We start from the raw sequence: 15,896 nt of genomic DNA on the forward strand, positions 1-15,896 counted from the left end.
CAGAAAGTAACTTATTAGATCACTACAAACGTTTTAACCATTAAGAAGAGACCTACATAGTGAGTGATACCGGAAAACGTTGCAAATCAACGATATATTTTTGGTGACCCGAGTCATTTTCACTTTTACTTTTCCGAGTAAACAGCGATGTAAATAAACTGATTGTTTGTAAACACAATTGACTTGAAGGACACTGTATTTTGAGCTCAAAACAAGTTGTATTGCTCATTTTTTATGGTAATGTCCAATAGCATATATATATATTGTTTGTTGATAAGCTTTATAAATAAAATATGAAAACAACTATTTAAAAATCGGCAAATAATTACGGATAGTCACCTTTATAGAGCCTTTAAACCGGCCCAGTTTAAAATATATAAATTATATACGAAAAAATTATCATAGCCATTAACTTAAATAATGCAATAGGCAACAATACCGGTAACCATTTTTTGTATACTTGCTTCTAAAAATAAGAGCACATTCAAATAAAAATCATTCTGGACATAACGATGCTCACATTTTATCTAAGTCCTTTAGGTAGACTCACAAACCAAAAATGAGCGCATTATCTGAAAGCGTTGCGAAAAAAAAAACCTCCGGAAAAGCGGTTATTATAGAAAACATTTCTAAGTCAAAGGCCCATAACTTCGCAAAAAATCGATGGACTGGTAAGTATTTTACACTTCATATGTAGGTAATGTAGGTAGACTCGCATACCAAACTTCAGCTAAATATCTGAGAGCCTTGTGTAAAAAAAAATACGGATAACATTTATGATATAGAAAATTCCGAAGTCCAAGGCCCATAACTACGCCAAAATTCAACGGACCGGCATCAATTTAACATTTCATCTGTAGAGCATGTTTGTAGGCTTGCATACCAAAACTCAGCTCAATAAATATCTACAAGCATCGAAAAAAAAACAGAATTATATTATCAGAATTATTGTTTCGTCAAAGTGATGAAAATGTTGTTTTAAGTTATATTGATAGTGTTTTAGTGAATTTGCCACACACCCAACACCTGTGGATATAACCCTGCCTGCGATCTTTTTGTACCATGTCAATAGGAAGTTGTAATATCATTTTGTAGGCAGGTCATATGACCCGGAATTTATAGAAACGTAGATGGTGCGACCTGATGCTGTCAAAATTATATGACCGCATGATATGAAAAAGGTGACATGGCCTAAAAAAATAACTTAACGCGTCAGGGCTCAACATTAACCGAAAAACCAACTTGCCTTGCCGGGCAAGTACTTCGAAAATCTACTTGCCCTGAACGTAAAGCCACTTGCCCAAACATGCAATATCACATCAACTGTAAACCTCATATATTTTAATAAAACAAAATGATACACCATAAAACCTTTTTTATTTTTGAACATTTAACAAAATGATTACAACAATTATGTCTAAATTAAATGCTCTTTGTTCTTTTTTGCACTTTTCCGGGCGGACAACTAGATTATAAAATAACTTGCGCAGACCCAACTTTTACTTGCCAGGGGCAATAGGACAACTGTTAATGTTGAGCCCTGCGCGTCGACTGAAAATACGATGGTATAGACGCGTATATGGTACACCGATGATGCGATGATGTCAACATTCTATGACGGCATGATATGAAAAAGGTGTCACGGCGTAAAAAATAAATCAACGTGTCGACTAAAACTATGATGACAAGTCATTTTCACAAGGGCATGACCCCAAAAATTATGTTGATTTGTCGACTTATATCATGTCGACCAAATATTTTTCCGGGACAAGCCGGAAACATTTACTTCGAGACTTAAACTTAAAGTTCGTTATTGGGAGTAAAATTAAGAGGGAAAAACCTGCAGAACTATGACGACAAACCATGTTATTTCACAGTAAGTCGATATAAACTTATCCGGCATAGCCATATTATTGAGGTGTACCGTATTCTATGACGCACAGGCTAATCAGGGACGACACTTTCCGCCTAAATTGGATTTTTGCGTAGAAGAGACCTTATTTAAACAAAAAAAATTCATAAAAGCGGAAAGTGTCGTCCCTGATTAGCCTGTGCGGACTGCACAGGCTAATCTGGGACGACACTTTACGCACAAGCATTATGCCCAGTTTTCTCAGAACGCGACTCATATGATTATGATGACAAATCATGATAAAAGTTGGAATTATTACTGCAAAAAAATTTGGTTTAAACTTGTAGCAAACTAACAACCATCATTTAAACACAATTTTTTAATAGCAATACAAATTATTAACAATAAGTAGATTTTTATCAAGATTGCAAATCCTTAGCAAGAACATTATTATAAAATTGAGCAATTTCTGAAAGAAACATGTGTAATATAGAGCATCTTTCAATTAAAATATCGTCATTTTTACCCACAGTTCTATTTGTTAGGCTTGCTGCATAAAATCGTTTTAGCCTTTCAGCTTTCATGGGTAGTTCCTGGGTTGAGCTGAAAATATTACAAAGAATATTATATATTAATGTTACCATAAATCAATGACAGGATACTATTTGCAATCAATTGCTCAAACCCTAGATTCAAAATAAATTTCTTGTAAGATCCAGCTTTTTTTAAATTTAAGACAAAAACAAATGTCTGCAATGGCTTTGAAAATATTGTAAGCAAAACACGAGTCTTCTACTGAAACAAACTCCTTCTCATATAAATTTGTTGCCTAACATTTCATATTGGTCTGTGCAGTGAAATATTTCATAGTTTAACAGACGTTTGATTTCTGATGAAAGTGCTGCACAAAAACGCCACACTGCTCTGTGTAGGTATACCCAGTTTCATGATTATCAGTAATTTGCTCATAACATGACAACCAAATGCAAGCTTGTATACGTAGTGATCCATAAACTAACTTTAACCTAAATCTTGAGAAAAACAAACCATTATGGACATCAGTTTTCAAAACAGGATCCTCCACATGCCCTGACTTGAAGGGATTCAAAGATTTTTTTTAGAAAAGTTGCTAAATGAAACTACTTAAAAAAAAATATTTAAAATATTTTTTAAATAATTAGCATAACAAGCGCAAAAGATCCATTAAAATCATTTGGTTAAAAAAAAGCAAACAGAGTAAAATACATGTACCTCTTTTTTACATGTAGTTGTTTGTAAAGTTTCACCAGGTGCAAAAGACCAGACTGGATTTTATCTTCTATAATTTTCGTAATTGTCAACCCCTCCTTCCAAACATTTGATGTTTTTTCTGATTCCTTCAGAAGATTTGCCAAGCTGCTTAATGATTCAGAACATTCTGATAGAGAGTGCACTATTTGTAACTGGCATCTTAATTGATTTCGCGCTGATGACGCACCTGAAAACAAAACAGTGTAACACGAAAGACATGAATTTATGGAACACATAACAGAAAAAGTGTAGGGTGAAATAATGGTCGTGAACTTTTTGTATAACTTAAGGTCTAGGACTGATCCTTTATCAGAGAAAAACACCATGGTATGGTAAATTAACAGTTGGTTTACTAAGAGTGTGAGATGACGTGAATAGACTCAACACTGTGACGCAAATGGTGAGGAAATTCTTCAGATAATATAACAAGTATTGAAACATAATTTCAGGACATCTAAAAATAACTACCAGTAATTCATTCACTAACAACAGCAGTTGAATAAAAAAAAATCCAGAAATTTGATATTAATCTAACTAAGGATGAAGAAATCGTCAAAAGCCCTTCTGCATAAAACTGAACATAAAAGCATGCTCATTGTGTATTTGCCACTGCAAGGCTTGTACTTGAGATAAATGTTGATAATCATCATACTCACAAAATTTTACACTTTTTCATGAAACTATATTCTGCAGTTTCAAAACATACATACAATCATAAATATTTGACCGTATGAAATTTCGTGGTTTAAAAACAAAAAATAATTGCAGACACCTAAATGTGTGTATAGATCTGATTTTGGGGGGAAAATGAGAAATTTATGTAAGTCATTTTCATTTTGGTTTTTGTTTAATTCTTTGATCAGTCAACCCACAAAATTAACCATTTATTATGTGTTTACAGTATTTAAATGGTAAAAAGTATCAATACTTTCCACCAGTTACATGGAAATTATAGAGAATAACTAGTATGTTGTTGCTTGGGTTGTAACGCACAAGTTGATAACTTGATTGTTTGATGTTGTTGTCCAAAAGATTGTAGGGTACATGAAATTCACTATCAAAACAGTCAACAAATAAATTGTTTGAGGTGGTTTCAAACTCACAATCTACAGCATGGTATATCCATGCCACAAACTCTAGCTGAGTTTGCAGATACCTTCACATATACAGACAGTTCCTCGATAAGACTGACCATTAATTATGTCATCACACTATGTTTATAAGCAATCATCACATTTATTCAAACTCACCAGCTCCGGCTAATTCTAACAATGCAACAAACTCTAGCTTTGTCTGCAGGTATTCCAGATGACAGTCCATTTGCTGGTAGAGATTCAGTGCCTGTACGTAGTGCCTCTCTGACAACGTGTGCAAGTGTTTTCGTTTATGCTCCTTACACTGTAAAAACAAAAAGGCAGTTTTTAGGAATTTCAGAGCTGATGAAAGAGACTTGCATGACAAGTGCTTGGCCGATTCTGTAACAAGTGCTTGTCCCAGTGAATGATAAACTGACCTACGCCTTCAACTATCAAAATACCGAAATAACAGAAAAATCACAGAACATTTCAACAATTAGAAAAAGCTGTACAGAAAGTAAATACATTATTTGAGCAAAGACCACTGTGAAAGTAACCTCTACTTTTTGCTTTGAAAGGTTGTTTTTTTTTAATACAGATTACCATAAGCAAGTATGGTACATGTATACATAGTAGGTTGTTGTTACTGACTAAAAAAAGACTACTGTAACTTGCAAGTTCTAACGACGAACACGCAAGTGTTTTTCAAAATTATTTTGCTCTGGGAATTGAAAGCATATATAGAAAACGCCAGTGAACTCGAAAGTAACCCCCAATCATAATAATTAGCATGATAATTTTGTATGGAATTGAACCCTCTTAAAGTGAATGTTACGATTTGTGTAAATCCTTAATATCGTTTACCTCTTGCCTTAGAGTATTGTGGAACAGAGATGCCAAGCGATGGTTAATGGTGGCCGCACGGAACTGGTACATCGTCTGTGTTGCAAAAGACTCAGCACCTTTGTTACAGAAATGAAGTGATTGGAACATAAGATTCACCACTTCATTCTCCACCTGTTAAAAAGAAACATAACCTATGGCAATTTGTTTTAGACAGATTTGTATGAAACAACTAAAAGGATTTGCTATAGATTTTATAAGCCATCATGGGCTTTAGACATAAACATTAATATTTTTTTTGTAAGACAATGGTGGAAAAACATTCTCAAACACTTAAAATCAGTCACTGCATATTATTTCAAGACCATTTATTTTCCCTTAAACATACAAAATTCATTGATTTTTTTTTATTGTTTTTTATTAAGACTTTTTTGTTAAAAAAACAAACAACAGTACGTATGATCCCACATGGCAGTATTTGTCTCATGTATTCTATTAAGAATGAATAACTTTGATTGCCAAAGATCTGCTAAATTACACCCTTTATTATGATATCAAGCAGTGCTTTAATACAAATATTGGAAATGAATCCAGACATCATTGGCTTAATTTGTTTTAACTCAATAGTTGACAACAAAAATACATAAACATTTAAAAATACATCAGATATCTTACATCATATGACACTTTGACACAAAATTTAACTAAGATCATTTCTCCATAGAATTATTTTTTGTTAACTAACATCAAAAACCAAAAGTATACCTCTTCTTGTTTCCGTGACGAAAGAGGGGCGTAGTCTTGCAGCAGTGCAGCCATATTAAAATATGTAGTAGAGAGCTCCCACTTGACAGACTCCACGATATGCTTGAATCCCTGGGTACCCAACTTGAGTGCTGTCTTATACCTGTCAATCGCCTACGGAAATAAGCATTACATTTGGTTTGTTTCATAGTTTTCTTTGTATCAATCAAATGAAGAACTGTTTGAACTCCTATGTACTTTGCATTCAAAGTATTTAAACCAATCAAAAAAATAATAAAGTATACTTTTTCTACTAAGAATTTCATTTCCTCAAATAAAGATTTTTTTTTATTTCTACCTTGACAGTTGTTTTTTTATTGAACATTGACCAAAGTTAAAATATAAAATATTATATGGTATTACCAGGTACTTGTATATGTTTCAAAATTAATGTTTGGCCAGTTTATATAAGCACTATATTCAAGCATTATATAAATACCCTAAATGCTTGTCTTAATACAAAAATATCTGGTCAGATGGTTACTTACTTTATTGTAATATTCCCTCTCCAACGGAGTGAACTCGTGAAGATTTCCTTTCAGGGCAACCTTAGTGTGCGTCTGAGCAACCAGTCTCATCAGTCGTCCAGCATTACAGTTAAGAAGCGCCTGATTGGCCACGTCTTTCGCATCCTCAAACACTGCGATGCCGTCATTGAATACTGAGAGGGATCGATGCCAGAGATCTTCCATGTGTTGAAGGCCTGAGTCACTTAGATCTATTAAATAAATAAAAAAACAAAAAAAACACAGTGATACCAATAATCATGAGCCAACCCTTGGCCCATAAAAGTTGTCCTGGCTTTTCTGAGAGAAAAAACAGCTGTGTTTGAGAAACACAATGCCCTCTACTGCGCCGCTTTGAAGCCATAAATTTTGACCTTTGTCCTTGAAGGATGACCTTGACCTTTCACCACTCAAAATGTGCAGCTCTATGGGATATCAATATTGCAAAAGTTATGACCGAGGTTAAACTTTTGGGAAAGGCAGTCAGACACACACAATGACAGACATAAGGCCAAAAACAATATACCCCCGATCATTTGATCTGGGGGCATAAGAACATAAATTGTTTGTTCAAGTACTAAAAAACACATGTGGGCATATGTGGTCAAAATAGTAATTTTCATCCATGCAAGAATATCTTCAAACTAGAAGTAACATGTATCATGGTAACATGCTAAAAGTTGACGACACACTTCACAAAATTGACAATGCCAGACGCTGGACATTGAGTGATCAAACAGCTTACCATGTGCAGTAAGGGCTGAGGTGAGCTAGAAACTATGGAATAAAGATAAGCGGGGTCATAATAGTGTCACTTATGTGCTGGAGCGATTCCTTGTTAATCTTTTTTTTAAGCCGAGTCCTGCTACTGCTACTATTGTGCTGAAGTATTTCTTTAAACAACCTGAAGATTAGCTGAGTCATACCACTGTACTTTATGTGCTGCAGAACCTTTTCAGTTCCTTGAAAATCAAAGTGACCTTAAGGTAACTTTATCACATTAATGTTTTTTTGTGTGTGATGATGTTATTTTTTAATTCCATGAAAATCAAAATAAACTTAAAATTAGCTGAAGCACATTATGTTTACTTACACACTAAAGAGATGCTTGATATACCTTTACAAGATGGTCAGAGGGCCACAGTTGCTCACCTGAGACTTCAAAAAACTGAACTGCTCTCAGCAACTTTTGAGATTTTTTTAAAACCATTTTCAAACTTGCCAAAAATATCTACTAAAGAGTTAAAAAGGTTTTACTATAGGCGTATAAGGTAAAATGCCCAGCCCCCTGGCAGCCATGTTTTCAAGCAGATGAGAATCATTTTGAAACTCAGCCCAGATATCAGAAGAATAAATGTTCTGACAAAGTGTCATCAAGATTGGAAAAAATATGTGAATTATAGAATGTTAACAACGTTTTACTATAGCCATATAAAGAAAAATGCCCCTCCCCCTGGTGGCCATATTTTTCGGAAAAAAAAACTGAACCATTTTTATCTCAGCCGAGCTATCATTAGAACAAAAGTTTCATAAAGATTGGACCATAAATGTGACTTCTAGTGAGTTTACAAGGTTTTACAAGGTTTTACAATAGCCATATATGGAAAATAGCCCCGCCTCCTTGGAGGCCATGCTTTTCAACAGACAGGAACCATGTTCGAACTCAGCCAAGATCACATTAGAACAATTGTTCTGACGAGGTTTCATGACAATAAGACAAAAAAATGTGCCTATTAGGGTGCTTAATAACAAGGTTTTACAATTGCCATAAAAGAAAAAAATGCCCTGCCCCATGATGGTAATATTTTTTGACAAACATGACAATTTTCAAACTCAGCCAAGCTACCATTGGGACAAATTTTCTGACTGTGTTTCATAAAGATCGGACCATTAATGTGGCCTCTAAATTGTGAACAAGACAAATGCTGACGACAGACGAAGAACAAAAGACAATAAAAAAAGCTCACCATAAGCACCTAAAACCAACAAAAGTTTATCTATATAACATTATTTTAATGCCTTGAATATCAAAAATGAAAAAAACACCGCACAAGCACAACTCCATCATGCCGAACAATGCCTGCAAATTGGAACATCTTGAGACAAGTTTTGGTCTATGGTGGACAAACAGATAGACAGACAGACACAGACTGACTGATGGGCAGATGGACGGACTAAGGTCCGTGGCGAATCCAGTATAACCCCATTTATTGCAAAAGCTGATGTTATAATTAGTATTTCTACTTAATTTTCTAGTAATTTACGAAGGTGTTAATCAAATAAAGACATCAGCGTTTACATCGACTGTTTGCCGTATGCAACTCCCTTTTACTTACGAAGAACAACTTGGCAACATACACCAGTGTACAACTTGAAAAATTTATTAAGGAAGGCTAAATAGTCTGAATATTTACAGATGGACCTACCTTTCCAAACAGGATGCCATAAAAATAATTTACCAGACAACCAACCTGATATTTACAACTAATAATTCGTCTTAAATAAACAAAACGGTGGATGTCATATCGTATTTCTCTTTCACACAAACGCATAAATCACTCACTAATAACCTAGGCCATATGGCAATCTACGTAAATAGATACATAACTGACTGACAATAACCATAACACAGCTTGCTTGACTTAAACCACTGGATGAAAATAATACTTTTAAAAAGGAGCTCACACTTACAAGAACAAAATGGTATCCATAAATTCCAAGGACATTAATAGGTGCTGCAGTGCTAAAAGTTCTAATGACAAAGTTATTATCCCCACGCTTTTCAAAAAGCGTGGGTATTATGTGGTTATCTCCGCCGTCTGTCCTTGCCCACAAAAAAAGGTGGCTTAAATTTTTATCCATTTCACAGCAACTTCACTGTCAAATCTGTCAACCCCTACATTTTGTAGCAGGTGCTTGTCTCTGAGACAGTGTGATATGATTAGGTCAATGCTCGATAATACAGTGCTCCAGCTTGTCCTAAATGGAAAGGCGCCACGCCCTGCCCTTCCAAAGCCCCGCCCTGCCCTTCCAAAAATTATTGATTATTATATTCTGCATTTCTATATTTTTTGTTTCATTTACTACTATCTGGTCAATTTGTGAAATCAAGGTGGTAACATAAACATTGTGTATTTACCACAAAATGAAACAAAAGCTAGATGTTCACAATGTTTTTGGCAAAAAACATGTCTTGCTAATAATTAAGAGTACAAAAAGTAAACCTTTAAACACATTTTTTCACCCATGCACAGTGCAAATTTGCCGGGTCTTCAGTCGCATGCCGTAGTAAAGGCCTCATTGTGTATGATAGTCAGATTACTATCCTGGATCCAGTAAATGAAAATTGTATTTGTTCCTTGAGTTAACCATGGTTATATTTGCATCCATGTTACAAGTATGAATACCACTGATAAGTTTTTACACATCTGAAATTTAGAATGTCAGTCAGCTCCTGCACAAACTCAAATCAGTACTAACCCTTTGCATGCTGGGAAATTTGTCGTCTGCTAAAATGTTGTCTGCTGAATTTTTAAAATAAGCATTTTCTTCAATTTTTTTCAAAGAACTATCAGAATAGCATACAGTTTGGATCCTGATAAGACGCCACGTTTTGGGGCGTCTCATCTAGATCCAAACTGTTTGCAAAAAGTCAAAGGTCAAATATGTGTGTGTGGGGGGGGGGGCATAGTGTTTCACAAACTCATCTTGTTTTTTCTTGTAATATACACAGTAGAAAGTACCCTCATTATTGAAAATCTAATTATACAATATGTTTTTGGGAAAAACTAAGTCCCGCCATATATTTGACCTTTGACCTTGAAGGATGACCTTGACCTTTCACCACTCAAAATGTGCAGCTCCATGAGATACACATGCATGCCAAATATGAAGTTGCTATCTTCAATACTGCAAAAGTTATGGCAAATGTTAAAGTTTGACGCAAACAAATCATCAAACCAACAAACAGACAGGGAAAAAACAGTATAAACTGGGGGACATAGAAATGTAAGTGCCAAGCACAAGCATGTACAATGACTAGTTTTTGTTCAGACAATTTATTTATTTATTTTTGCTCTAAAACAGTAAGGATTTTTGTTTTTTATTTCCATGAAATGTAAAATCTTACATATTTGCATTTACGCCATTTATAATGTACAATTATACAAGTATGATGATGGTTATTAGTCTGGGGAAACAACAAGTGGCACAAAAGGAAACAATAATTGTTTGTTTGATTTACATAAATTTGAGACGGAAAGTTGATGGACTATTTATGGTGTAGCTCCTACTCTGTGATATGTACCTATCATGTCAAAAGTATTACCCGTACATGAAACATATAATGATAAGAACCTATGTTTCATGACTTTGAAATTATGTTTTATTACCATGCTAACAACCACAAATATGATTTAATATGGTCTGAAATTGTTATAATAAAGGTACATTAAAAGTAATTTACACGATGGATAATAAAGACGTATTTAAAATTAATGGCTGTGAAAAAAAAAACCTGGAAGTCCATGATTATGAACTTTGGGTAATGACATATTTACAATAAAAATTGATAATTTCAAAGAAAAGTCATTTAGATCTGGGAAAGGCCAAAATGGAATAAATAATGAAACACAAGAAAATGTATCACAAGAATAAACCTTGATTTCATTGGCTCATCTTTTTAATCCCAAGCAATTGACTAATGCCCGAAGAATATATGACAGTACATACAACACTTACCAGACCCTTCCAAGTGTTTTTGCGCCATCAACATGAGGCAGACACCAAGCTCATTCAACGCATTGCCCCTTCGCTTCTGCAGTGCTGTGTATACACTGGCATTTTTCTTTGATGTCAGTGCTAGTGCCTCCGTATAGCATTGCACACAGCTCTCGAGAATGATGTCATCTTTGCAGCTTGAATTGAATAGGTCCTCGAATTCTAAACATATAAAGCGTAAAATTCAAATTAAAACAAAATCAAAATCTGCAAATTATTGACATAACTGTTACAGCATAACACTTTAATACGCTAGGATACATAAATTCGTAAATCCATGCTTATAAAGTTTCATACAATACAAATTGTAATTAAACATTTTATTACTTTACTTCAGTAAATTTCACATGAGAAAAAAATTCTACATTAAAATTATGCACTACTTTGTTGGTGAAGATATAGTTGAAGAGTTACAATAAGAACTAAACTGAGCTTTAGTTTCAAAAATATTTTCACTTGAACTACACCTCCATAGTCCATAATAAATGGGGATCATAAACCCTCTCACTTCTTTGTCAAAGGCATGGCTGCCATTCAACAAAGAAATTGACCAACAAACCAGAGTGACTCCACTATACCCCATGACCAGCTTCTTTGTTGGAGCCGTACAAATACAAACATCATTCTCATTAAGAAAGCACGAACCAAAATGCTCCCCCTCTTTCTCTATCAGCTCCATCAGCGTGCCTTCCTCTGGCATCCCTGCGTTCCAGACTGTGCCCCAGTCAACTGGTGGCAGTCTACTCTTCAGGTAACCAAGTCTGCAGTCACCAAGGAGACCATACATGCTCGACAGAAGGGCATCGTTCTCTTTCACCTTGTTTGGCAGTAGAGATTTCAACATACCTGAAAGTAGGTTTAGGAGATCATATAGTTCTCTGACTATTTGATTCAGTATATATATGACATAACTGCGTTTCTTCTTTTGCTTAATTAACGCTCAGTCTAAACCTATTTATTTTAGCACAATTGAATCAAAAGCTGAAGGCTTATTGAAATGCTCTATTGTCTGTTTCCTCGGTAGAACCATTACTTGGTGTCTTTGAGGGAGATCTAAAGAATGCTCCCACAGTTTGGGTCGGACAAATGACCTCCCAGTCCCTAGGTGGACACCATATCCACTACGCCAAGACAACTTTTAGATAAATGCAGGCCTTTTCCGATCCATTTTGGGAAAACGCCACACTGGAATTTTGGGAATTTCGTGTCGTGAAAAGCCCCATTTTGGGACAAAATGTAATCGCAAAACTGGCTCAATTGGGAAAAGTAATCCCATGTAAATAGTGTTTCTTATATTTCAAAGAAGCCGTTAACTGGTAAATAACGACTATTTTGATAACGTATTATTAAAATTTTACACAATATTATGAACATGTGTGATAAGTGCAGGTTTTTTTTATCTGATTTTGGAGAAAGGGCCTGGCCTTTTTTGAGGGGAAAAAAATCACACGAAACCCCGAATTTTTGGGGAAATTAAGGCAAGTCGTAATAATCAAGGTAACATATTTTACTGTTTTTAAAACAATTTTTTTTGGAATTTGGATTTTTTTTTCAATTGGGAAAAAAACAACCAGATTTGCATTGGGAATGGGGCCGATATTCGAACCCGTGGCATAGGGCAGAAAAAGCCTGAAATGTGTTAGGTGTGTTATTAAGTCAATGTTATTTTTTAAATTTCATGCAAGGAAGCCTAAATAAGCACAGATCCCTTTGGTCCTCCAGGCATTACAGTGCCCTCCCAGTCAGCCTGTCCTCGCACATGAAACAATAGATAATTGCACACTATGAAAACAACCACAAATGGAGCGTTAGTACAACAAACTTCTTTGTGCTTTGCTCTCAACTGATGATAAACATATTTTCAGCCAGCAACCTTAAGATGATGGAGTTTGTTAATTGACATATCTGATAGTTTTTGATAAATGTGTATATTCAAGAAAACTTGATGCTGAATACTGGTAAGTACAAAAAGGGTGTAATTCTGCTAAAGCATTGGTTCAGTTCATGAGGACATATGCAAGGGGTCATACAAAATATCCATGAAAACATGTGCTAATTAAAAATTATGCAGTAGTCACTACATAGTGCTTACAGAGTGATACACATAATATTTAACCTTTTGCATGCTGGGAAATTTATCGTCTGCTAAAATGCTGTCTGCTGAATTTCTAAAATTAGCATTTTCTTTGATTTTTTTTCAAAGAATACTATCAGAATAGCAAACAGTTTGGATCCTGATGAGACGCCACGTTCTGTGGCATCTCATCTGGATCCAAACTGTTTGCAAAGGCCTTCAAAATTGGGTTCCAGCACTATAAGGGCTAACCTGATGTTCAAGATCAGGCCCTATTCTGCAAAATTGAGGGTCAGAGTGTCCAAAATATTGTCCTTGGTCATTTACCTAATAGAATGTCCCAGAAGACATATGATCTTTGTCATGCAAAAATAGGTCTTATGCCATATGGGGCAAGCATAGCACTCAAACACCCTGAGCAGTCACACAGTCTGGTCAGAAGCTGCCATGACTGTTATAAAATAATACAAGATTTCGCCTTCACATTAGCAACAGGGAAGCTCCCAACTAGACTGTCCTAATGCACCCTTCACATTAGCAACAGGGTAGCTCCTAACTAGACTGTCCTAATGCACCCTTCACATTAGCAACAGGGTAGCTCCCAACTAGACTGTCCTAATGCACAGGCTGGTCTTCACATTAGCAACAGGGTAGCTCCCAACTAGACTGTCCTAATGCACAGGCTGGTCTTCACATTAGCAACAGGGTAGCTCCCAACTAGACTGTCCTAATGCACCATTCACATTAGCAACAGGGTAGCTCCCAACTAGACTGTCCTAATGCACAGGCTGGTCTTCACATAAGCAACAGGGTAGCTCCCAACTAGACTGTCCTAATGCACAGGCTGGTCTTCACATTAGCAACAGGGTAGCTACCAACTAGACTGTCCTAATGCACAGGCTGGTCTGGAGCTACACTGTTCAAATATGGCATAAGACCTATTTTTGTATCACTCCTGTCATATCTGCATAAGGTTTCAACTGAATATATGTAGTAAAGAACCTGCTTAGCCTCTTAGCATCATATCTTTAACAAACAAAAGGGTATAAGTTAATAACGAACTGATTCTTTATTTAATATTCCAAACCTAAATTAACAATTGTTCATTATTAAAAAACATTAATTAAGGATATTTGTTTTTTCTTAAAAGGGTTATGTATTGATCTGCTGATACAGCAAACTGGTAAATCAAATATGATTTATTGTTGCATCCTTCAAAACAAAACAAATTATTTCGAAAGAAAATACATTAGTTACAAAGAAATATTATTCTGTTGTAGATAGCTGTTAAAAATTTGTTGTTTACTGAAACAAAACATACATGTCCATACACATAATTTTGCGATCATTTTAATACATGTTTGTTATTTTACTGTTAAACACCAATTACACTGAAAGAACCTATTATCAATTAATATTAAAATGTTCATGGATATAACTGCTAACATGATATTTTTACCTTAAAGAGGCATTATTTAAGGACAAAGACATAGATGTTAACAACTGTCACAGGATATTTATTTATAATTATTGAATAGAAAATTACAATACTTAGCATCAAGTCACCCATTTAAATTGAAAGAATGAAATGTTGTGTCTCTACTTGCCCTTACATTTTTTCAGAATGTTATACTTATAATTAATTTGGCAACATTGCATGCAAAACAAAAATATAACTCCTGAGGAAAATAGCTTATTCGTGATTTAAGACAACTGTTGGTTACTGTTTTGAATGGCAATGAAACTGGATCACCATAGTAACAGATGTTAATTGAACATTTTAAATCTGATGTCTTTGTCCATAAATAATGCCTCTTTAAGGTTAAACATCATGTTTTGAATGGCAATGAAACTGGATCACCATAGTAACAGATGTTAATTGAACATTTCAAATCGGAAATAGTGATGTTGAACTAGTTGTTGGAAGGAACATTCCAGATGTCTTTAGCATATTTATTTAAAAGAAAGTGGGTAAACATCAAAACATGTTGCATAATGTTTATAATTATCGTTTCCACTGAAATGATGACATGCAAATACAAAACCACATTGAAAACAATTGAATGTTGTACTTAAACCCAAACACATTATTTCGGCCAAGATACACTATTTCAGATTTGAAGGAACGTGGAGTTTTTTTATTTTTTAAATGTTAATTTTTAAAACAAGCAAATTCATTGAATTGATCGCTCCCCCCCCCCCCCCCCCCCCAATTTGTTATTTGATTGGTGTAAATCCCTTGATTTACACATTGGACCAAAACACACGCACTTTGCATTTTAGATGGCGGCATTGTGTGCTTGTTTTTGTAAATTATCACCTGTAGGAAAAGTTTTATTTTTCATCTTTTTTTTTATTATGAGTACATTAAGAAAAGTACACTTACCAAGTAAGACAAAATTCCATCATTAACAACTGTTGCTCTATTGGTAACATTTTATTGTTTTATCTGTCATGTAGAATGTATAAAAAAAACTTAATTCTTCTCATTTATGTAACAAAATTCATTTTATTTGTTACAATGTTTTCAATCCATATGAATTTAAGTACTAAAGCTAACAAAGGTAACAAACTACCAACATTTTGCCACTCTCAATCAGAAATTAAAATTTAGTTTTCACACATGCAGAAATTATTTAGTTTCAATGGATACGTGCATGTTGACAATAGTA

The 15,896-nt window shown here is 34.7% G+C and overlaps 1 protein-coding gene across 1 annotated transcript in view; it reads right to left on the bottom strand.

The window, feature by feature from the left end:
- Positions 1–2,216: 2,216 nt before the first annotated feature.
- Positions 2,217–15,896, bottom strand: part of LOC127857944 (erythroid differentiation-related factor 1-like) — a 49,233-nt gene continuing 35,553 nt past the window's right edge. Inside the window, exons 15-22 of the mRNA XM_052394720.1 lie at positions 11,796–11,996; positions 11,112–11,312; positions 6,354–6,583; positions 5,827–5,979; positions 5,083–5,235; positions 4,393–4,540; positions 3,104–3,329; positions 2,217–2,455 (exon numbers count right to left, since the gene is read on the bottom strand). Of these exons, the coding sequence (XP_052250680.1) occupies positions 2,272–2,455; positions 3,104–3,329; positions 4,393–4,540; positions 5,083–5,235; positions 5,827–5,979; positions 6,354–6,583; positions 11,112–11,312; positions 11,796–11,996 (1,496 nt within the window). The 3' untranslated portion in view covers positions 2,217–2,271. The remainder of the gene's footprint in view (positions 2,456–3,103; positions 3,330–4,392; positions 4,541–5,082; positions 5,236–5,826; positions 5,980–6,353; positions 6,584–11,111; positions 11,313–11,795; positions 11,997–15,896) is intronic.

Source organism: Dreissena polymorpha, chromosome 14 (genome assembly GCF_020536995.1).
Source record: "Dreissena polymorpha isolate Duluth1 chromosome 14, UMN_Dpol_1.0, whole genome shotgun sequence".
In the NCBI taxonomy this organism is placed as follows: domain Eukaryota; kingdom Metazoa; phylum Mollusca; class Bivalvia; order Myida; family Dreissenidae; genus Dreissena; species Dreissena polymorpha.